This window comes from Drosophila montana, unplaced genomic scaffold (genome assembly GCF_035044405.1).
Source record: "Drosophila montana isolate Dmon_TW-CO22-7 unplaced genomic scaffold, ASM3504440v1 contig_3833_1, whole genome shotgun sequence".
NCBI lineage: Eukaryota > Metazoa > Arthropoda > Insecta > Diptera > Drosophilidae > Drosophila > Drosophila montana.
In genome coordinates, this window is record NW_026998704.1 from 805,259 (window position 1) to 827,846 (window position 22,588).

At 44.7% G+C, this 22,588-nt stretch overlaps 7 protein-coding genes across 9 annotated transcripts; 4 read left to right on the forward strand and 3 right to left on the reverse strand.

Moving 5' to 3' along the window:
* Positions 1 to 4,301: 4,301 nt before the first annotated feature.
* Positions 4,302 to 10,737, reverse strand: LOC135437658 (uncharacterized). The gene is made up of 8 exons (XM_064695687.1): positions 9,834 to 10,737; positions 8,882 to 9,202; positions 7,839 to 8,823; positions 7,289 to 7,751; positions 6,815 to 7,228; positions 6,176 to 6,370; positions 5,486 to 6,117; positions 4,302 to 4,641 (listed from the first exon to the last, which is right to left on the reverse strand). The coding sequence occupies exons 2-8, from the start codon at positions 9,122 to 9,124 to the stop codon at positions 4,445 to 4,447; spliced, it is 3,129 nt and encodes a 1,042-aa protein (XP_064551757.1). The 5' UTR covers positions 9,125 to 9,202; positions 9,834 to 10,737; the 3' UTR covers positions 4,302 to 4,444.
* Positions 10,738 to 11,045: 308 nt separating this feature from the next.
* LOC135437665 (dnaJ homolog subfamily C member 21) lies at positions 11,046 to 13,033 on the forward strand. Its single transcript, XM_064695696.1, has 2 exons — positions 11,046 to 11,773; positions 11,833 to 13,033. The coding sequence occupies exons 1-2, from the start codon at positions 11,171 to 11,173 to the stop codon at positions 12,892 to 12,894; spliced, it is 1,665 nt and encodes a 554-aa protein (XP_064551766.1). The 5' UTR covers positions 11,046 to 11,170; the 3' UTR covers positions 12,895 to 13,033.
* On the reverse strand, positions 12,957 to 14,220 carry LOC135437680 (LHFPL tetraspan subfamily member 2a protein). The gene is made up of 3 exons (XM_064695716.1): positions 13,431 to 14,220; positions 13,254 to 13,367; positions 12,957 to 13,197 (listed from the first exon to the last, which is right to left on the reverse strand). Exons 1-3 carry the CDS (start codon positions 13,849 to 13,851, stop codon positions 13,055 to 13,057), a joined length of 678 nt encoding a protein of 225 aa, XP_064551786.1. The 5' UTR covers positions 13,852 to 14,220; the 3' UTR covers positions 12,957 to 13,054.
* An 825-nt stretch (positions 14,221 to 15,045) lies between these two features.
* LOC135437677 (epidermal growth factor-like protein) lies at positions 15,046 to 16,363 on the forward strand. The gene is made up of 3 exons (XM_064695713.1): positions 15,046 to 15,744; positions 15,802 to 15,912; positions 15,969 to 16,363. The coding sequence occupies exons 1-3, from the start codon at positions 15,230 to 15,232 to the stop codon at positions 16,069 to 16,071; spliced, it is 729 nt and encodes a 242-aa protein (XP_064551783.1). The 5' UTR covers positions 15,046 to 15,229; the 3' UTR covers positions 16,072 to 16,363.
* Positions 16,364 to 17,007: 644 nt separating this feature from the next.
* On the forward strand, positions 17,008 to 19,339 carry Tina-1 (Troponin C-akin-1). The gene is made up of 4 exons (XM_064695721.1): positions 17,008 to 17,150; positions 18,489 to 18,710; positions 18,771 to 18,868; positions 18,940 to 19,339. Exons 1-4 carry the CDS (start codon positions 17,136 to 17,138, stop codon positions 19,109 to 19,111), a joined length of 507 nt encoding a protein of 168 aa, XP_064551791.1. The 5' UTR covers positions 17,008 to 17,135; the 3' UTR covers positions 19,112 to 19,339.
* A 231-nt stretch (positions 19,340 to 19,570) lies between these two features.
* On the forward strand, positions 19,571 to 20,411 carry LOC135437688 (putative gamma-glutamylcyclotransferase CG2811). Of its 2 annotated transcripts, XM_064695725.1 has the most exons (3): positions 19,571 to 19,974; positions 20,038 to 20,145; positions 20,216 to 20,411. In XM_064695725.1, exons 1-3 carry the CDS (start codon positions 19,652 to 19,654, stop codon positions 20,262 to 20,264), a joined length of 480 nt encoding a protein of 159 aa, XP_064551795.1. In that variant the 5' UTR covers positions 19,571 to 19,651; the 3' UTR covers positions 20,265 to 20,411. The 2 variants fall into 2 exon arrangements, with proteins under 2 accessions (XP_064551795.1, XP_064551794.1); XM_064695724.1 differs by having other exon boundaries at positions 19,572 to 19,974; positions 20,038 to 20,411.
* On the reverse strand, positions 20,326 to 22,062 carry LOC135437673 (protein CDV3 homolog). 2 transcript variants are annotated; one of them, XM_064695708.1, is made up of 3 exons: positions 21,448 to 22,062; positions 21,042 to 21,380; positions 20,326 to 20,936 (listed from the first exon to the last, which is right to left on the reverse strand). In XM_064695708.1, the coding sequence occupies exons 1-3, from the start codon at positions 21,679 to 21,681 to the stop codon at positions 20,685 to 20,687; spliced, it is 825 nt and encodes a 274-aa protein (XP_064551778.1). In that variant the 5' UTR covers positions 21,682 to 22,062; the 3' UTR covers positions 20,326 to 20,684. The 2 variants fall into 2 exon arrangements, with proteins under 2 accessions (XP_064551778.1, XP_064551777.1); XM_064695707.1 differs by having other exon boundaries at positions 21,042 to 21,383; positions 21,448 to 22,054.
* Positions 22,063 to 22,588: the final 526 nt, after the last annotated feature.

The window sequence follows — 22,588 nt, forward strand, 5'->3', positions numbered from 1 at the left end:
CACAACTCAGCATGAACTGTCAGAAAACCCCTACCGAAAAAAAAAAACAAGTAAAAACATTGCGATCAGCTCTAACCGACTACTAAATGCTCTGAGCTCAAGCAAAATCTGTCGCAAGAGTCTGCTTGCTAATTGGATGGGTATTTTTTATGAAAATGGGAATATCAATTGGGGGTTATAAATTTGCATACTCTTGGCTGGATCGTTAGAGGTGATTCTATGGAAAACTGTGGGCACTTTATCGGACCTGAAAATCTCAATTTTCCAGTCTCTATTGCACGCATCCAATATACTCGCGTTCCCACTGTGAACAGGGTATAAAAACGTTGTTAATCGTAGCTGTGGCCTGGGCTGCCGTCTGTTTACACTGAACTTTGAGCCGGGCGACGCGCTGTATAGCATCAGTTAAGATCTGCTTATGCTGCTGCGTCCCAAGCTAGTTTCTCAATATGGAACATTATCTTTTGCGAATCAGAACCGGAATGCCAGCTACGCCGCAGCCTCAAGATTTTTGCAAATTGCCGCATGACTTGGCCGTTTCTTGTATGCATATTTCTCTTCTAGACAGTTTTTAAACTTAACCCCATTTAATGTTGCAAAAAAATATAAAAAAATCCCTCAACTTTTGGAGCTGTGCGTAACGCTAAAATTAATTAGATATTTCTAATGCGTACATTTGGTTTTTACCACCACAGAAGTGGCTGACGAAATTTTTGAGAACTGGTCGGCCCGTTGGGCGGCTGTCAGACACACACACAGACACGAACACACACACTCACACACACACACATAAATTTGGTCGCTTGGGGGTCGCTCCAACGCTTCGCATTGCATTGGACAACGAAAAGTTTTGTTTATTAAACAACAAGTTTTTGTTGTTGTTGTACTTATTGCTGTGGTCTACAAAATGAAGACAAGCGTATATGTGTGTGTGTGTGAGTGTACATATGTAAATCGTGTAGGTGCATATGCATACATTTACATGCTTACAAGAAGAGGCGTCAAAGCTCACAACACACGGCTCAACAACAACAACAACAACAACAGCACTGCGAGTCATTGGACTAGTTTCATAACTGCCAAAACAACAACGCTTCTACCCCCTTCCTCCTCCCCCCACTGACCACTTTCCCGCTGTACATGCCTCTGCTCGCCGCACCTGCTGAGCGCACGACGCAAGCGCAGCAGCGGCCGCCGCAGCCGCACGGTTCGAATCTGAATGCCAAGCGTTGGGTATATGACCTTCATAGCTAAAAAAAACAGCAGAGCTGACTGCGACGCGGGCTGCGACAGCGACAGCTAAAGTATCAGTTTATGGCCAAAAAGCAACAACAGCAGCGGCAGCGGCAGCAGCAGCGACAGCAGCAGCAGCGGCGATAAATGAAAAAAGACGTTAAAAAGCAACAACAACAACAACAGAATCACAACAGAGAGACAACATGTCGTCAACAGACAGAAAGCTTTCAAGCCGCACGCACACATTTTATGTAGTGAAGCTTGAAATCGAAAGCTGCAGCTGCGACTGCGCAGCAGCCTCTGTCTGTCGTTCGGTCAGTGCAGACAATGTGCAAAAACGAGTAGCAAAGCTGCAGTTGGCGAGCTAAGTCGACTGCAAGTTGCGCTGTAACTGTTTGGCAGTTATCGACTGTCGATAAAATTCCATGTTAACATATATTCAAGCTGTTAGCTATAGTATTTTATTAACAGAATGAATGTTATTATAACAGCCTACACACTGCTGCCCGCTGTTACATGTCCCATCTTTAAACCAATATACACTGCGGCTGAAGTTGGTTATGCTTGGAATGTGTAAGCTTGAGATATTTGCTTGCAAAGCTTTTTTTTTTATCACACGCAACCCCCTCCACATTGCTGCCTACAGTCCGGTGCATATTATCGAACCAGTTTCGCATCCTCCATTCTCCAGCAGCAGCTCCATACATAGGTCGGGCCTCCACTCCAATTTAAAAAATGTTGCTGTTTTTATGTTTTAAGCGTGCTCCAATACAATTAATATTCCAGTCCAGTCAGGTCTCGCCCTCCCCCGCCCCTTCTGTGTCCATTTGCATAATTATCAACTTGTGGCGAGCTGTCTGCTTATTTTCCATTGCGCTGCTTTTCTGGCGGGGATTTTAGAACATTTTCAGAAAGACAAAACCAACGTCCGGCATAATAATGAACGTGGTCTGAAACTCTGGCGCCTTTAAGCTCTGGAATTTCCACTTGCAAACAACAGCATCCAACAGTGACTGGGACTGTCAATCAAACCGCAAGCAGGAAGAGTTTAAAGATAATGTTCAACAAAAATTGGTCCTTTATAGCGAAGTTGATGTACGTATATAGAAGAAATGTATACCAAAGTTGAGACAACTTCCCGAAGGTGCACAGAACTTTTGAATATAGTATGTAGACATCTTCCAGATGGTGTTATGTTAAACTAATTAACATACATATGTTATATTTTCTATGTTATGCTAGTTAACATATAATAAATGATTATGTTAGTTGAATCTTTAGCAAATGTTATACAAGAGCCTTCTATGGAAGACTCGGCTCCGACAAAGATAGTTTCAAAAGATATATATTCCTTTATTTATTATCAACGCCTGTCTTAAGTATACGATTAAATGATTTATTAAAATACAACTATGTTATTATATTTCTTTTTCTGTAAATGTCTTATCAAAAAGCTCGTTGGATTGTCTTAAGGTCGCTTAGAAGAAATAGACAAAAAAAAAAGCATCTGAAGCAATTTTATGTGCGGGGCATAAATTAATTGGGTTGACGGCTAAAGAGCCTCGAGAAATGGGTATTGCGCATCAGTCGTTGAACTAAAGTTCAAGCATTTTGTGGGATTCGCATTAATTTGCCAAGTTTCAATGGGGACTGACACTGCACTTTGGTTCTTCAGTTTTGCAGTCAAGAGTCGCGCATGGTTAAAACTCATTAAGTAAATGAAGTGAAACCAGACAACCGACTACGCAAGCCGCAACTAATTGTAATTTTAATGGATACAACTATATATGTGAACTTAGGATCAGGTGCTATGCATACAACGGCCAAATACTACAAACGATATAATCAACTCAACTATATATATAATTATGATAATGTATACTTACTCCATATGCATCTGCTTGATTTGATTTTGCGTAAGTCAATTGGTTTTCATTAAGTTTATTATCACGTTACATTATTCGCTTACATTATGTATGCTATATACGATAGATTCTATATAGCTTCTATATGCATTAAAAAAAAGAGCACACAACGCAATTACATAATTAGTCAATTAATTAAGTGTTCAAATACAACCGATTTGACCCGAATTGGGAAATAAGAATAAATTTACATCAATCAAATTGAAATTCATGATGTTCCATTTGGTTTTTTTTTTTAACGATATTCAATTGTCATAACTAAGGGAACTGAATAGAACAGTTAAACAATTTATATTCTACAAACAATTTGGCTAAACGATCAGTTTTTGGATGGATATATAATAATTGAATTTACTTAATGAGCTACAATCTATAATTGTTATATAATTGATGTAGATAAGTCTAAATATGCGTAGTTTATGTGAAGTTCTACCAAGTCTAGTAATGAGCTGAAGTTTAGTATATTTTTAATACTACGTTTATGCGAAGTGATTTTAATTGAAGCCATCTGGCAACGCCAAAATTATTTAATGAGCTTGTTAAGTTGGCTGCGCTGGCATTTCTATTTGATAAACGTAGTATGTGTATAGTTTAAGTGTATTTCGTGTTAGATATGCTTTGGTTTGAGGATAATAAATACATACACACACACACACACATTTAAATAAGGAGAAGGAATAATATAACTAAGGCGTATTATCAGCTACATTTGGGCTAGTGTATAAAGTTATCTGATAATCAAATTGTGTTTTCAACACATGTTTTTGCTTGGGGTATTTAAATAGAAACTGTAGATGATCGCAACAAAACGAAAATTGTTTTAAAACTAGAGTAACTTTCAGCTGATGAGAACATAAATTATTAACTACTACATTTAAATGAGTGCTAAGAAAACAATTTACTCACTATAGGCTAGCTGATGAGATTAATTATGTTTACCCATTAAGTCTATGTATAACCTGCTATACCAGTCCATAATTTCCAGGGCTTACAACTTATGGTTAACGCTTATCTACGCCTCTTTCGATACTTATTGCACTCATTTTCTGTTTAAGTCTAAGGGGATTTCTCATTGTTGGACTTGTTATGCGTAGTGCTAGTTGATGATAATATATGAACTAGAGCTACAAAACTGTCTATCAATAGACAGTCAACTATTGATAGGTATATCAATTTATCAAATCTATAAGTATAACGATAGTTTTGCAGCTCCAATATGATTATGTTAGCCTTAAGCTCAAGGACTCAACTGTTAGGTTTAGGTCTTTTGGTAAATCTATAAACTATTCTTCAGTTAGACCACTTAGCTCATAGCTCTGATGCTCCAGACTGCGCTTCAGATCCGCGATGGTGCTAACGATGAGCTGCTGCTTGCTGGCCCCCTCCACAGTTACGTCCTGCATGGAGCTCTTCGCCGAAACGGAAGCCGATAGCTTCGATTGCTGACGCTTGACGTGCGACTTGGGCCGTTCGCTCATATCTGTGCGGATAAGTTAATTAATTAAGCGACAGGTGTGCGATAAGCTGTGACGTTTGATTCAATCAAAACAAGTAACAGGGCTCTAGTCGAGTTTATCCGACTAGGAGATGCGCTGGCCTTCGTTCCTGATTACATAATTGAAGAATTAGACTCACACGATGGAATTTTATATATATTAGATCTGTGTTTAATGTCCGATTGGTATTATTGGAGATATATATATTATTGGAGGTATACTTTTGAGAGCTTAAAGGTCGTATTCAAATGTCTGCCTATACCAAAATTCCCTTCTAAATTTAAGTGTTATTCAAATAGCGAATCATTCTTGATCTTAGTGTGTTTATTCTACGAATTTGGAGCCCTTGTCTCTTCTAATTTGCAGAAGCTGAAAATCGATATTTATCGACATATTGACTTATCAATAATGGTATACGAGCATTTGTACTTATTAATTTGATATCCCTAGCAGTTGTACAGACAGACGCACGGACCAGGCTAGAAAGACTCCAAGGTTGATGATACTTCCATGAGGCTCGGAGGTTTTCCTTCTACCAGTTACCAACTTTAAGAAAACTTCCTTTGTTTGTCACATATTGACCTAAAAATAATTCTATATAAAATGCGCATGGTATACGAGCATTTTTACTTTTTAGTTTAATATCCCCAGCTGTTCTACAGGCGGACTTACGGACCAGGCTAGAAAGACTCCACGGTTGATGTGACTTCCATAAGGCTCGGAGGTTTCTTCTTCAGCCAGTTAGCAACTTCGACGCAACCCCAATATAGCCTTTGTTTGTCACACATTTTCAATGGCTACAGGGTATAGCTATTTGTTGTTACTTACCCAACTCCAAGTCGAATGTTTTCTTAATGCGCTCAAAGGAGCTGCTGCCCTTGTAGACCTTACGCTTTAGCGGCTCGCTGTGTGGACAGTAGAAGTTATCCTGGCTGTGAGTCTCGGCCACATTGCGATTATTATAGTCCAGGTTGTTGTACGCCTGCTGCTGCTGTGGCAAGTAGTTGTGATTGGTCACATCCTCGTTGCTCTGACGCACCACGGCAATGCACTCCTGCTCCGAGTCGCTGCCATTGCAACTGTACGGCGCCAGGGCGCGCCGGCTGTTCCTTGGACTGCCCTGCAGTCGGCGTCCGTTCAGCTGCAGCTGCGGTGAGGGCGGCGCCGGGGCGTTCAGCTTGCGCGGCGGCAGCTCTGGCGGTGCGTTCTGATTCATGAAGTTCGTGAGATGCGTCTTGCGGGGACTGCAGCGTCCCGGCTTGGGGCTGTTTGGCGGCGAGGCTGCCGCCGAAGTCTCGAATTTCAGCAGCTCGATACGCTTGTTGATGGCCGCCGCCAGCTCGTGCTCCGGCGTCGGCTGCTTCTTGGACTCCACCTCGCTGTGCTTGAGCATTTCCACGCGTTTGTTGGCCAGCGGATTGACGCGTCGTGGACTTGCGACGGGCGTGTCACGCGGTATGCTGTGGGCAGAAAAGGGGTTTTAACGAGATGCTGCTGGAGTTGGCCGGACGTACGCACCTTTGCAAGCTGTTCTTCATGGATTCCAGCAGCGACTCAGCCTCCATGATCAGCTGCTTGTACTTCATGTCCGCCTCTAGATCGGCCTTGAGCAGCGCCTTCTCGCTCTCCGCTATGGTCATAAAGTGCGGCTCATTGGCGCTGCCAAAGATCAGCGAATTCGAGCGATTCGACAACGGAGACGTCTTGTAGATGCTGGCAAAGGGAAAGCAAGGTTTATCAACAATTGTGGACGGAGGTGAAGTGTGCAATTAGAGTTTAAACTTGGTCTAAATTGAAGGGTTATCAGCACGGATATCCAATTCTATTTTTACTACGGCCCGAGCCTTGAATCGAACCACCTTCCCGTCTCTGGAATATTCTAGCTTTGACTTTTGGGCAGGATCCTTAAGAGCTTGTCTTCCATGTGTCTAGATAAGCCAAGCCGCGAAGCTATACCTCTTTAGATTTATCAATTCTATGGGGAATGGGGGTGGGTTGTATTATATAAAAGTGAAATATTCCTGATCTATGCTAAAGGAGAACCTACATACCTACATCTTGCAGCTTCTTTTCTAGTGACCCCAACCTAAGGACAAGGGATTTGTGCCAATCGAGAAGCAAACCCCAGACAAGTTTCATTAGGATTCCATAGCTTACCGCTCCTTGGGGCCCAATAGATGGCGGCGCAGGCAAACGGGCGTGCCGCCGACGCTGCGAGAGCCGCGCGGTTCGCGCAGCGGCGAATCGTTGACCTTCTCCCGATTCTCGCAGCTCTTCTTGCGCGTCTTCAGGAAGCGTTTGCGACGACGCTGCTGGCTGCCTTCGCCTGGCTCCTGGCCGCTGCGACGACGCGAGCGCGTCGAGGCGCGCCGCAGGATCAAAGGACTTGGCTGCATGGCGCTGGGATAGTAATGGCAGCTGCCCAGATTCCGTTGGATATCCAGTTGGACTTCCTGCATGGAGGATGTGTCTATGAAGTCAATATCGAGCAGCTCATCCGTGTCGCACTCATCGCCCGCATCCTGGCCCGTATCCAGCTCCGAGGCGCAGTCCGTGGGATCCGAGTCGCTGCTGCAAGTGCAACAAGAACTCCTTGAAGCACTTCACTTTCAGCTTGCGTGTAGGACTCACCTGAGTATGTCGGTCTCCTTCTCGTAGACATAGCTCTCGTCAAACTTGCCAATCATCTCGTTGAGTGTGGCCTCGTCGTCGCTAACCAGAAAGGAGTCCAGCTGCTGCTGTTCCAAGTGGCGCCGCTTGATGGTGTGCGGTGCATGCAGATTTTCCACTTCAGTCGAGGACGACGAGCCCTCTGAGGACTCAGCCCCAGTCCCTGACCCTGCCCCCGCACCTGCCCCTGCCACAGCGGACAGCTTGGGGTTGGCAATTACTGTGGCTGTTGCGGTTGTTGTTGTTGTTGTTCCTTTGACTGCGCGCATTTCCAGCTCATTGCTTGACTTAATGCCCGAGGATGTGGTGGAGGTGGTGCTGGTGGCATCCGCATCCAGGCGACTGCCCGACATCAGCTGCATATGCTCCGCCGTATTATACCAGGGATTGGTCCGTATGCGCGAGCGCTGCCTTGGCGAAGGAGCTGTCGTAGGTTGGGTTAGGTGGGTTGGTGGGTAAGAGAGTTGGGTTGGTTAAGTGCATGTAATTGCTCACTTAACGGTCTACTCACATTCAAAGAGCTTGCTCGTGCCCGGACAATTGCGACTGGGCTGTGGCGTGTCCAACGTGTTGCCAAAGCTGCTTTTGGGCAGCGGATCCATGGGGGACATCTCCTCGATGCGGTTCAGACCAAACTTGTAGCGCTGCGCCTCAATGGCCAACGAATTGACGGAGCGACTGGGAAAATAGTGAGTGCCGCTGCGCATATTGATGTAGTACTCGGGCGCCGGCGGATTGGCGCTGCTGGCGGCGCACGGCGAATTCCCATCGGTGGAGTAGCCCGTGGAATAGGCGCTCTCCGGCGAGGACAGGCTGTGCGGTCGGGGACCAGGCATAAAATTGCCACGCGGCAAACCACGTGGTGCACGCATGCGGCTGGCCAAGCCCAGCTGATTGGTCACGGCCGGCGGAGCTGGGGTCAAGGCCTCAACCAGACTGTCGCCCAGCTGCACGGCGGCCAGCTTGGAGGGCAGCAGACGGCCATAGTGCACATGATTCGCATTCGGTTTGGGCTGCTGCTGCTGCTCCTCGTCGTAGACCAGCTGCAGGCTGACCAGATTCTCGGAGTGCGGACGCTGATAATCCAGCAGCGGCGGCTGTGGACGCAGCAGCAATGCGCCCACCTCCTCGTAATCCACCTCATCCTCGACGGGCGGCTGATACTCGCTGCTGATCTCAATGTGCTCCAGCTTGTAGCTGACCTGCTTGGGCTGGCCGGAGTGCATGGAGGGCTCCTTGGAGCCAGTGGACCAGGACAGCGATGAAATGGACGAGGACGAGCAATTCACGCGCATCGGCGACTTGTCCGCACTGGAGCTGCAGCTGTCCTTGCTGGGCACGCTCAGCTGTTGCTGCAGCTGCTGCTGCTGGAGCGGCGGCAGCGTCTGGTGGCATTGATAGCGATGCGGCGCGTACAACAGATTGTCCGACTTTGGCGATGTGATGGAGTTGTTCGTGTCCTGATCCGGCGATTGCCAGCCATAGCGACTGGGCGTCTACAAGAAGTGGGTTGGATTGAATGGATCTGATTTGGGAATTCCGTCTGCTACTCACATGACATTGAATGGGCGACACCTCACGGCGACGCACCGGACTGGCGATGCTGTGGCTGCCGCTGCTGGTCAGCACCGGACTCGTCGTGGACTTCAAGTTGCTGTTCGCTGGCAAAGTGCCCGCCTTCTTGGCATGGCTGCTGCTGCCGACGCCGCCGCCCTCCGCCTGCTTATTCTTATTGTTCTTCTTGCGGGGACGCACGATGTGCGTTTCCATCCAGGAGCGCAGCTTGGAGCCGAACATTGTCTCTCTCTCTCACTCTAACTCTCTCTTTTAAAGGAAATGTGAAACGTAGTCTAAATGGACGGATTGTTGTTGCTGCTGTTTGGGGAATACGAAAAGGGATGCCATTAAAGTATTTGCTCAGCTCCAAAATGCAATCCCATAATATCTGGGACAATGGATGGCAGTTTGCATTGGGCTCGTGGGCTGACATCCAAACTGACTCCTGGGGCCACTTTGCGTTGATAAGAAAATCCATTTATGACAGCACAAAAGCCGCCGACGCACAGTGGGACGAACGTATGGAAAGTGCGCTTGAAAGTAAAACTATCTAAAATTCTGCCCACAAGCAACATTTTGAGACCAAATCTATTTATTTGCCTAATAACCTTTTTTTAAAAGAATATTTCTAGTATTTTAAGCTTTTTAAAACATTTCCAAACGTCTAATTTGTTGCCATATTCTATTTATTATTGTTGCTAAAAATTTGTATTATAATATAATCTTTTTTGCATTTATTCCGAGTAGAATCCTAAGTTTTATGCTCTCTATTCATATATAATTTTTTTAATTTGCAATTTATATGAAATTTCAACAATTATTTTTGAAATTTTCCACTAATCGTACCACTGTGCGCTGCAGCATCAACGAGCTACCATATTTTCTATAGTTTGCAACTGTAACTGTGCATATGTGTGTGTGTGTGTGCTGGTATTTTATGCGAAATTACCTTATTCGCAAATGTCTGTTGCCTCATAATATCCTTTACGCCTGTTTTTATTGTGCGGCACACGAGATGAAAGGGCAGCTACATATACATAACGTATACATATCTGTTTAAGCATGTGTGTGTGTGTGTTTGTGTGTGTGCTTGTGTGGGTGCTTACGTTATGCAGACAGCGCGACGTCTGGCAACTCTAGCTGTGTGTGTGTGTGTTTGTTTATTTTTTGTTGACGTTTTTTAGGCGCACACAAACAGCGTCGACGACTTCTCTTTGTGTGTGTGTGTGCGTGTTTTTGCTTGGGGGTTGTTTGTAAGCTGAGATGCCGCTTCAAGGACTCATCGGCCTCATGCTGTGCGCTGAAGTTACTCAACCTCGTGCGTGGGTGTGTGTGCGTGTAGGTGTTTGTGCGTTAGTGTGGATTGTCTGTGTTTTTATCAGCCTCCGCTTTTGCGGAAACGAACGTAGTTGGGTTGTAAATCCAAACGTAACTGTAAATTTTTATGTCAAGCTATTTTCAACTGTTGTTTCGTTAAACTGCAGCGTGAATGTTTTATTTGATTTGATTTCTTTATAGCTTTGCTCTTACGAGTTTGAATGCGTGTGTATGTATACATATATTTTATTGTTGCTTATTGTATTTAGTTTTAGTTGAAAGTCGTAGTTTTTATTTTATTATTTTAGATGCAAATTAATTGGAATTATGCCCGGCAACGTATAATTTAAAAAGCGGAAAAGTTTGCCCACTTTTAGGCTGCAAGTGATGAAAGAATTTTTTTCACATTTTACACTGTCTATATAAGTGATGTATTGGTATGTGCATGTGTCGGCCTAAGATTTATTTTATTTTTTGGTGGTAGCAATAAAGTGTGCGGCTAAAATGGCGTTTGCTGCGCGGCGAGAGAAAACGACTGCCGCCGCCGAAGTGAAAAAAGCAACTAACGGAATGCGCAGCTACCAAATCGCAACAGTGCTTAATGTTACCAATTACATATTGCGCTTATGAAGAATACGTGAATTTGATTTGATTTTATATATATATATATATATATATATATATATATATGTACCAATAATATCCAAATTTATAACAATTATTTTATAAAATTAAGCAACCAAAATAGTGTGCTACATAATTTTAAAATGCTAACGTGTTAATGTTAAAGCAATGTTAAAGTTATCGATGCACCGCCACAAGTGTTCAACCTGTCAGTGTGTGTTATCGATAATCTAAAGTTCCATCTCTGCGCCATGCATTATTGTGAAACATAAGCAAATTTTTTGCGCAAATTTCGTTTGTTAACTCAATTCAATGTGATTGGTTTGTTATTGCTAAACTTTTAACATGCGCTGCTACTACGAGGAGCTGGGCGTGGCCCGTGATTCCAATGAGGCTGACATTAAGACTGCCTATCGAAAACTAGCATTGCGCTGGCATCCAGACAAAAATCCAGACAGCCTTGCGGAGGCGAAGGAACGCTTTCAGCTAATCCAACAGGCCTACGAAGTGCTATCCGATGGCCAAGAACGTGCCTGGTATGATAACCACCGCGAGCAAATTCTTCGCGGCAAGAACTCCGAATACTCGGAGAATTGCCTGGATGTCTTTCAGTTCTTCACCGGCTCTTGCTACAAGGGCTATGGCAATGATGCGAAGGGCTTTTATAGCGTATACCGCAATGTTTTCAACAAAATTGCCGCCGAGGACATGGAGTTCATGGACAGCGATGACGAACTGAGTGCACCACAGTTCGGCAACGCGGACAGCAGCTACGAGGAAGTGGTGGGTCCCTTCTACGCATACTGGCTGTCTTATAGTACAAAAAAGACATACGAATGGCTCTGCCCGTACGATGTCCGGGAGATTAAGGAGCGTTTCATACTGCGCAAGGTGGATAAGGAAATGAAGAAGATTGTGCAGAATGCGCGCAGAGAGCGCAACGAAGAGGTAAGCGGAAAGTGCATCTAGCAAATAGAGCTGTTCCAATTAATTCCCATTTTTTGCAGGTGCGCAACTTGGTGTCGTTTGTGCGCAAGCGAGATCGCCGCGTGCAGGCCTACAGACGAGTGCTGGAAGAGCGTGCCGAGGCCAATCGCTTGAAGCAGGAGGAGAAGCGCAAGGAGCAGCTGCGCCAGCGACAAGAACAGCTGGCTGCAGTGCGTGCCAACAAGGTGGACAACGATGGGTACGAGGAGCAGCTCAGGCAGCTGGAACAACAATATGGCAGCGAATCGGATGAGTACACGGATGAGGAAGAGGACGAGGATGATGAGGATGAGGATGAGGATGAGGTAACAGACGCTGAAGCAGCAGTAGACTGTGAAAACAATTTGAGTGAGCAGGAGGAAGTGGAGTATGTGGACGATCTGTATTGTGTGGCATGCAACAAGTCCTTTAAAAATGCCAAAGCGCGCGCCAATCACGAGGAGAGTAAAAAGCATCGCGACAATGTGGAACGTTTGTGTCAGCAAATGAAGGCTGAGGAGCATGAATTCAACGATCTCAGCGAAGAGCCCAATGCGATAGAGGAAAGCGTCAACGACTTACAACTCAATGGCAGCCACAGTGACTCGGCGGAGCTGGCGAGCGATGCGGCTGCCGAGCTGCAAACGAGCAGCAAACGCAACAAGAAAAACAAGAAATCAAAAAAGGCCGCAACCAAGGCGTTCGTAGCGAGCGGGAATGACGACGAGGAGGAGGTTGTGCCACCTGCAGATTTCACTGCAGCGCCGAGCAACAGCGATGACGACGACGACGACGATTGGAGCCGCAGCAAAAAGTCAGCTAAAAAGACCAAGAGCAAAAAGTCGACAACAAGCAACAGCAAGCAAAAAACTGAAGCGCCAGCAGAAACAAAGCCGGCGGCCAAGTCAGCGCCGCCAAGAGGCGACGTGGAGGATCCGCCAGCCGTCGTGCAACATACGTGCGTCACATGCAAACTGGTGTTTGACTCCAAGAACAAACTGTTTGCGCATCTGAAGAAGACCAATCACGGCGTGTACATACCCAAGGCCAAGCCGGAAGTGGAGGGTAAACCGCCGGGCAAAGGCAAGGGCAAGCGCAAGTGAGGGCTTGTTTAAAATGAGCGCTTGGCTTGGCTGTTCCAGCTGCAAGTGCAGTTAGCAGCTGCTTGTAGAAATTTTAGTTGTTTATTTATGCTAATGTTAACAAGTTAAATTCGAAATTAAATTAAGTTGAATACGCCCATTTTGTTATCTATAGAGATTCCTATGGAATGCAGACGAGCTTGCTGCCAGATTCGACGCGCCGGCGCACACGTGTACGCATATTGGAGGACTCTGCCTTGAGACTGATGCCGGCGGCGGCGAACGTTAAGAGTATGCCCACCAGGCCGCAGTAAAACGAGATGCCTGCGAAAAGAGCGTGGCATTAGCCAGGCCTAAATTGGTCAGAGCTTAAGTCTTACCTATACTGCAGTCCGCTGGATAAAAGGGTTCCGCCTCCGGGCCGCACAGACGTTGAACGCGCGGCGCACGCCAACCCAGCGGATGCAGAAACAAGGCCAGCATAACAGCAATGCCTGGTTAGGATTAGCAAAGGTTTAGCTGGTTCATTTAGAGATTAGGAGCAGGTGGCAACTTACCTGCCAGCACCTGTGCACAGGCGGTCATATTGTGTATGCTCTTGCCAAAGGCCGACTGGCGGCAACAGGTGAGCAGCGTGGCGGCCACCGTCAGCGAGAGCAGCACCAGGCCCAGCGACATACAGAACATGGCCGCCTTCCATTCCAAGGGATAGACGCTGCCATCGGTGTTGAAGCCATCCAGGTCGAAGCGTCCACAATGATAGCCCAGCTGGTGCATTTGCTTGCAGCGCGTATAGATGCCCACAGAGGCGGAACGCTGGCCAGCAGCAGCAATGGGCGTGGCCTGGCTCCAATTGCCAAGCTGGCCAGGTCCAATTAGCCATTTGGGCGTGACCAGAGCGACAGCGACCAGCATATCGGCGACCAGGGTGCACAGAAACCAGACTAGACTCACACTTGTGATAATTACGTAGCACATGATGCGTATTTGATGAGAAGTTTTCTTCTTCAGCGCTTGGAAAATGTATTCGGGAAAAACGTTGTCAGAACGCGTCCGCACTGGCCGCACACATAATTGTCTCTGTGGGTGTGCGCCTATAGAGCATTTGTCTGTGCGTACACACCCAACCCCAACACCCACCCCCGCCGCCAACAGTGCGACTTCCTTTCAGCTGACCAGCCCGAAATGGTATTGTTTATTTTATATGCTTTCTTGCCGTTCTCTCTTTTATGGTATTCATTCACCCCACCACACACTCACTCACACACTAACTCACACACACGCACTTAAGCCCAAAAGCGAACGTATGAAAATAGTCAAAACTTTTTGTTGTTGTTGTTGTTGTTGTTGTTGTTGTTGTTGTTGTAATTGAAGCTTGAACTGCAGCTGTTGGCGTTTTTTTTTCTTTGTACTCTTTTTAATTTTGCAACATTTTTTTTTAGCGGCGACTCCCTTTTGCGCAGGCGTTATGCACGCGTTCAACGGAGACCGAGGAAAAACTGAATGAATGGCGCGCATTGAAAGCAGCCAAACGTCTGTCGAAGCGCATGCCCAGGCCAGATGTGTGCGCTGTCTGCGCAAGGGGGGGTAGGGAAGATGGGTGGGGGCGCAACAGCAGCAGAAATCCAGACATTCCAGACAAGCGCGCAGCACAATGTTCTCCAATGCATACAGTGGCACAAAAATGTATTGGTACCGGCTTTCTTACAGAAGTAATGTATACTTCAAATATTTATCAAATCATGCTTAAAGTCCCGAAATATAAATATTTTTCTCAACACCAAAAGAAGTCGCCTTGCAATTAAAGCTTGCAGTAATTGCAATTTGCATGTCCTATTACAAAATTGTTTTCCTTGAAAAATATAAAAAAGTTTAAAAGTTCAAATTCTTACATAATAAGAACCGCACTGCGAGCGTTCATTGTTGTTAATTTAAATAGTTTTATTTAATTGCAAAAACCAACTGCGCATTCCCATACTTTTTTGACTGACTGCATTCTCTGCTCCCTCTGTCGTTCTGACTCTCTCACAAATGCTGGCTCTCTGCAGCTGTGCTCTCTTTGTGCTTGGAATGCACACACATGTTGGAGTTGGATCTGTTTGACCCCAGCTCCCCCTCTCCCACTTCTCCAGCACTAAACAGCCATGCTTATGCCGGCGATGAGTAATAGTTTGTCTATCCGGCGTCTATTCGTATTGTTTGAATGCAAATGAGGTTTTGTAATTCGAGCAATCGGCGATCTGTCTGCCCCGGCTTATCAGTTAGCACCCCCAAAGTGATTTCCATTGGGCGGCCCCATTGCATCATCTGCCATGTGTACTGAGGGCAATTGTAGCGCCGATCGTGACCTGGCAAAATGAATTGTGCACACACATCGCAAACACTTTCACTCTCACTTGGAGGCATACTTGGGCCAGCCGGCTGCTCCACTCAATCGCAATCGCAATCATTTGCAATTCGGTTAAAGATGCTGTCACCGCTGCTGCTTCTGCAACTGCTACTGCTGCTGATCCCTGTCCACGGCTACTATCATGAGTACCGCTACTGGGAGCTGAATGAACCGCCGCCCATTTGCTCCGAGTACGAGATGCTGATTGTGAATACGCGCCAATGTGTGCGCCGCTGCAATATTGTCTGCCAGCGTGGTGTTTGCTTTGAGGATGGGCCATGTCCCTGTGCCGACCAGTACCAGAGCGCCTTCAAGGATGGTCTGGCTTGCGCCGCCGAGTGCCTGCCCGGCTGCCAGCTGGCAGGTGGCCATTGCGCCGGCCCCGAGCTGTGCATTTGCCGCAAGAGCAAGCACTATTACTACGATCCTGTGGCGCGACGCTGTCGTCGACGCGCACTCCGTCTGCTGGATCTGTGTGGCGGGTGAGTTTTTGTTATTGTAATGAGTATACCCTAGCTTTTATCTATGTCCTTCTGCAGGCGCTGCATTCATGGCCGCTGCTCGTACGATGGCCGCTGCATCTGTGCGCAGGGTTACGAAATGCGCAGTACGTTGCTTCATGGCGCCCAGTGCATGCCAACCTGTGATCAGTAAGTGTTGGAGCACACCACAAAATTAACATTTACTAATCTCAAACATCCTACAGCGATTGCGGTCCTAGAGCCTATTGCTATGCGCCCAACATGTGCGCGTGTCGGCACAAACATTATCACTACGCCTTCAACGGGATATGCACCAAGGATTACTGAACTAGATTTTAGCAACTATAATAGGGCTGTTTTAGGCCCTTCTTAGTCCGAATTTTAATTAAGTTAAAGTTATTAAGTTTTACAAAAATATCTACACAATATCTAAAATGAAAAGTATCTCTTTTTCGTGTTATGCGCATATCAGTTAAAGCTCTGTTAAAACGCAAATGCCTCACATTTATTGTACAGCGCAATAACAGGCAGAGAGTGAGAGCGAGAGAGAGAGAGAGAGAGTGAGAGCAAGCACGCTTTTCCGTTTTGGCGGCTGTGTAATAAAAAATTTAAAGGCGAATTCGTTATTGTTTATAAATTTTGTTTACAGTTGCTAAAGCTTGATGCCAAAAATAATAATTGAATTAGCTTTTTAATCAGTTGGCCATTTAATGCGCTGCTTTTAAAAGAACTCGGTCGCTCTGCAAAACCCAAGTGCGTACGTGCGGTCCAGTGGCGGCGCTTTAAAATTTACGACGTTCAATTTTAAAAGGGATAAGACCGAACCCCCCCACGCCATGGCCATGCCATTGTCCAAGCAACCAGTTTAAGGCGGCCGAAAACACCCCTTTTACTCAAAAGAAAAAACGCTTGATAAGCTCTTGTTTTACATATGTACATATATTTACACACACACATAAATACCGTGTATATAAATGTGCGCTAATTTGTGTCTTAACTTAGCGTAGGGTATTCGAATTTTAATAATGTGTCTTGCTAGCTAGATAAAGAAAGAGCGATCAGCATGTTGACGGCGGGGCAGCAGTAATGACAAGCGCGTGTGGCGTGTTTTTATTTATTCTTGTTGGGGCAGGGGCTTGCTCAGTTCTGCCGCTGCAGACGTCACCGACAGCAGCAGAGCAGAGGCAGCGGCAGAGGCAGCAGCTTTCGTTCTCCAATGGTTGGGCCTCTGCCGCTCGCAGCAGTGTCGGCCGCATTCAGTTGGAGTTGAGCCTTCAGCTGGTGCAGTTCAGTTTCCTACTCTCTCTACGCTCGTGTTGTTTGTGCAACTCTTGCTGAATTTTTAAAGTAATTTGCAAGTTTAAGTAAATCAAGTGCATTTATAAGGAATAATGGGTCAAATCAAGGTAAATACCAAACACAATCATATGCACATATAATGTAAAATTTTTGTTAATTTATGGAAACAGCATACACATAACATATTACCATGGGTGTGTGTATGGTGTATATGCATATGTATATGTACATATATGTAAGCTACCTGTTATCCTTTGACAAGTTGGCAACTCTGTTATAAGTTAAGCGAGGGAAAATTTATAATATCATATTTTGAATGATTAGAAACTTCTGTCCCTGTGTGGCTGTGTGTGTGTGTGTTGGCGTGCTGATGTCTGTACTTGATGTTATGTAAGAATAGAGAAGCAGTAAAATTGCCATTAAAATGCAACAAATTAATAACAATGACATTGAGACTGGAGGCAGATTCGTTTAAGCGTCCGTGGCGTGTCAATCTCTATTTGTCTCATTGATTAGAGCGATTAAAGTGATTATTAACAAAACGTTTATACTCATACAAACATATATATGTATATTTTTTTATCGAATATGTATTAAAACTTGAAGTAGGCGTAGCTGCTGCGCAGTTTGCACGGCACGCACGTCAGCCGAAAAACTTGAACAATAAGAACCGTAAACAAGATGTGTGTGTTAGTATATGTGTTAACAAAAACAATTAACCAAGCAACTGACTAAATGCAGTAAACCGGTTAATTCATTAACCGTTGTCCAACAACAAACATAAGCACTTTTCATTTAGTTTTAACAACAAAAAAAGTTATAAATAAATTTACGGTGAATGAGCATCAATACGCGCGGGCGGCGCGTGTGGTGGGTAGTCGGCAGTCAGGGATGGGCGTGTGTCACGACACAAAAACGAAGTCTAATTGGAAAGCGTGTTGAAAAAAAATATTAGAACAGGTGCAAAAACAAAAGTAATTAGCGTCTGTGTTTGACATTCGCTTAAAAGTAAATATAAATTAAAAATTTTTGTAAATGGATTTTACATAAAAGTGCTAACTTATTTTTTTATTATTTGACATGCTTTCTATTTGTAACTTTAATTATAAACGTTTAAAGCGTATTATTTTCACATATTCTTGGAAATATCGTTAATTCTCGCACGTAATGATATTTTTAAACTCGAGTCGTGTTGTATTCGCTTCTAATTGAGACACGCGCCCATCTCTAATAGCCATAACATTGTCGATGTGCTGATATTGCCGTCGTCGTAGACCTTATCAAACGCCTTCACGGCGTGGGGGCTGCCCGTGTGCGTGTATGGAAAAATTCTTCAAACTTTTTACTTTTTGATAAGCTTCAGGTATTAATTATAGATTTTTGCACTTTACTACTGGCTCAATGCAAAAACGAATTTATCTTTATTTGTTGATCTGTTTTGACAGAAAGCTTCATCGGCATTGAGCAAATTGTTTGTCTATGGCGCCTTAAAGTACGGACAGCCGAGCAATTCGATCTTGGCCAATACTGGCAACGGTTATGCCAATTTCTGGTGCCGTGCGACAACTACACAGAAGCTGCCGCTAGTGATTGCCACGCGGTACAACATTCCGTTCTTGCTCAACAAGCCCGGCGTTGGATATTATGTAACCGGTGAGATCTACGAGGTATGTAGACATAAATACATAGTATACACAATCAGTTAAATAACATTCGCAACGCAACAGGTGGATGATCGCATGCTCAACTCGCTGGACAATCTTGAGGATTGCCAGGACATTTACACGCGCGAGATGCAGGACATGAACATTGGCGTGGGCGAGGGGTAAGTCGAACGCCGTCGCATGACGTCATTTATGTATTTGATGTTATTTTTAAACTATTTTACGCTTGCAGCACCGTTCCCTGCTGGGTCTATCTGCTGCAGAAATATCCGGAGAAGCTGCTGTCGCTGCCATATTTGTCCGGCTATGAGAATAGCTCCACACATCCCTATATAATGCGCCATCGTCGCACACACAAGCATCCGGCACAGGATGATCTCAGCTATGAAACAGCTCAAAACTAAATTGTGTTCGAAAAGGCGTGGCCAATTATTACTATATATATAACTACCGGTAGTTGCATTTGTAGAACGTATACAGACTTAAAAACCAATTATATGTACACGCATTTAGACGCAGGTGTACATAATATTAACTGATATATACACATATTATATGCGTATTCTAGTTTATAGCGAACGTAGTTTGTAATTTTATAAGTTTCGAGAGAAAATAAAAGAAATTCGAGTAAACTATTTATAGAACGTAACTCACAACGTAAATAAACGCATGTAAAGTAAACTTTTCATATTTGCCAAGTGACAACAGGTGTTGCTTTAATTATATAAATATTTATATACATATGTTCTTTGTTTTTGTGAGATCGTTTTTTGTTTTTTAAGTGTGCAGCTGCGCTGTTACGTGTGGAGCAGCGCTGTTATTTTAACAGATGAGCTTATCTAGCCTTTTGTGTTGCCGTTTCAAGCGAATGGCAATTTGATAAGCCGAATTGAACCCAAAAAACTATTTCAATGGCAAACTTATGTGCAATTTTCTATTGTTAAATGCTAAAAATGTCGCAAACGCTCAAAAGGGTTTTCGTGTATGGCACATTGAAGAGCGGCGAGCCGAACCATCATTGGTTGACGACAAAAGCAAATGGTCTCGCCCGCTTCCTGGCCAAGGGCACAACGGTGATCAGGTTTCCACTGGTGATCGGCACACGGTACAACATTCCATTTTTGCTGGACAAAAAGGGCGTGGGCCACAATGTCCAGGGCGAGATCTACGAAGTGGATAGCACAATGCTCTCAAATCTGGACGTGCTGGAGGATTACCCCCGCTACTATGATCGCGAGCTGCAAACCATTTTAACGGATCAGAATGAGTGAGTAGACGAGGGGGCGCAGCAGTTGTGGGCAAATAATAGTTGGCTCTTTGCTCAAAATAGGAAACTGGAGTGCTGGCTATATCTGATACGGAACTATCCGGATGCGATGCTGTCGAAGCCGTTGCTCAGCTCATACCACAACACGCCGCAGCAGTCGTACAGTGAGAAGTCAGTGCGAGATCCCCAAATAGCGGCCAAAGATGATTTGTCCTATTGAACTTTGCATAAATCTTTGCAGCTACGCGGATAGCACAGCACAAGATCTCTTTACGGACGAGCTGAACTGAGTTGCTGACAGAATGCAGACCTCGGGATTGGCTTATACAAAGAAAGTATACAAAAGTTAACTAGAAAGGATTTCAACGCATGGCTATTATTCATACTCTCTCTATTACATTGATTCCATAATTCAAAAATGCAAACGAAATGAACAATATTTGTTTCCGGGGGTATGGGTAAAAATCGAAAAGCCTAGAAAAATGTTTACAATTATTATGTATATATGCATACAGAGAAAAGAACTCGTTATAAATTGTTTTAGCTGAATCTCGCATCCAGGTCTCGCACGCGCTTCTAGCTGGCGACCTGAAGCGCCTTGCAGTGTGTGTGGCAACTGTATAGTGTAGCACATAAGATGAATACGGTAAATTTTTCTTTTGTTTGTTTGTGGCGTCGGCATCGGTGGCGGCAACAACAATGGGCGTGGCCTAGCTGTCGGCCTCATCGTCGAGCGACTGGAATCGATTGGTGGCCGCAACGGGCGCAGCGGCTGCCTCCTGCACTCGTTGATAGCGACCACCATGACGGACTTCTTCGAAGGCGGGTTCGTTTTTCTTTTTGCGCTGTTCCTCCGGTCGGGCTGCATTGAGCGTTGGGAAGAACTCAGTATTGGTGATATCTGGCGCCGTGCGACGCGTACGCATGCCACCGCCGCCGCTGCCCATCCCGCTGCCGGCTTGCTGCAATTCAATACAAATGAAAGGGATGGAATTGGCGTTGGGCGCAAAGTCCAATAATAAATATCAGACGGGCGTCAATGAATTGCAATACGATATAATACTCACGCCAGCACGTAACGCGGGTGAAATATACATTTTCGACGATGACTTATTGTCCGTCTCCACCGGCACCGGTATTTGAGTCACATCCTCGGCAGCTATTAGCTTTTTCCATGGACCATAACCGCTCCGCTTGCTGTTGGGGTCCGCATTGGCATAGCCGTCGCTGTCCTCATCATCCTCGTCGTAAACATCATCGGACTGATGAAGATGTTGTTGTTGTTGTTGATGCTGCTGCTGCTGCTGCTGGTGTTGCCTATCGGTGATAGTCAGCTGGCCAATTTTAAGGCCGCTGTAATCCTTGCGCTGCTCCTGCTCGAACTCTTTCCACTCCTCCTCCGCGACCTTCTAAAAAAAACCAACAAAGAAAACGTTGAAAATACGCTTGGAAAAACTGGCTGCTAACTCTCACCTCGACCACGGGCTCCGGCACTTTGATGTTGGTCTCGTTTTCGCCGCCTTCTGCCACGCCGCCAGCCAATGCTGTCGAGACATCAGGTTTTTTGGGTTTGACAGCATTGGCCGCCACCTCACGCTTCGTGCACTCCTCTAGGTTCTTCACTAGCTCATCGGCTGTCACAAATTTGGTCTTGGTCTTGGACTTCTTCTTGTCCTTTTTCGCAAAAAAATCGTCTAATTCGGCCATGCTTGCAATAATTTTCGCAATTCCCTGTTCCAAATTATAATGAAATCCAATCGCACTCGCGTGAGGTGGTATGTAAAAATAAATCGCTATCGATAGCGCCTATCGATGATTGAGCCACACGTGGTCAACGTTTTTTTTTTTCCTTGTGGTTCATATAAACAATGCATTAACTTGTCTATATTATTAATGCTAACTATTTGCCGCTTATTAATTTATTGCGTTCAGCATTGCCGTGCCTTTGTATGCAAACGCTGAGTGAAACGATAATTTTCGATAGTCCAAAGTTACGGCGTCTATGTGCGCATTTTTAGGCTGAAAACAGAAGCGAAAATGATTTAATTTAAAGGTATGAAGCTATTTTTTTGGAAAATAACAATAATTTCTAAAGGTAAATAATAATTTCAGATAAAATTGACATATCGATACGGAAAATGTTCAAACCTGAAAGTTGCTCAAATACGCATGAGGTGGCAACACTGGCTAATTAAATATTCGCTAAGGTTATCGACAGTTAGCCGCTTGGCGGTTTAATTAAAACAGTTTCATTTGTTAATTTTGCGACTTTTACGTTATTTGCATATTTTTTTTTTGCATAATTTAAGCTTGTGTGGGGGATTTTTGGTATTCATTGATTTTGCTGGCATAATTCGCAATGTTTGGCAACAAAACTCTATAATATTCATGAGATATTCATAATTGCATAACGAGACTGAAATAAAAAGAAAAACAACAAAAAAAAAATCGCGAATGCTGTTATTGTGCAACAACCAAAAGGCAACAGCAAAACAAATCAAATGTATTGGATTTGCAAAATATGAATTAGCTCAGCAAACGCCACAAATGCCATGATTAATTGATACGTGCACATAAATATATACGATGTATTGGACATGAAGATGCATTATCT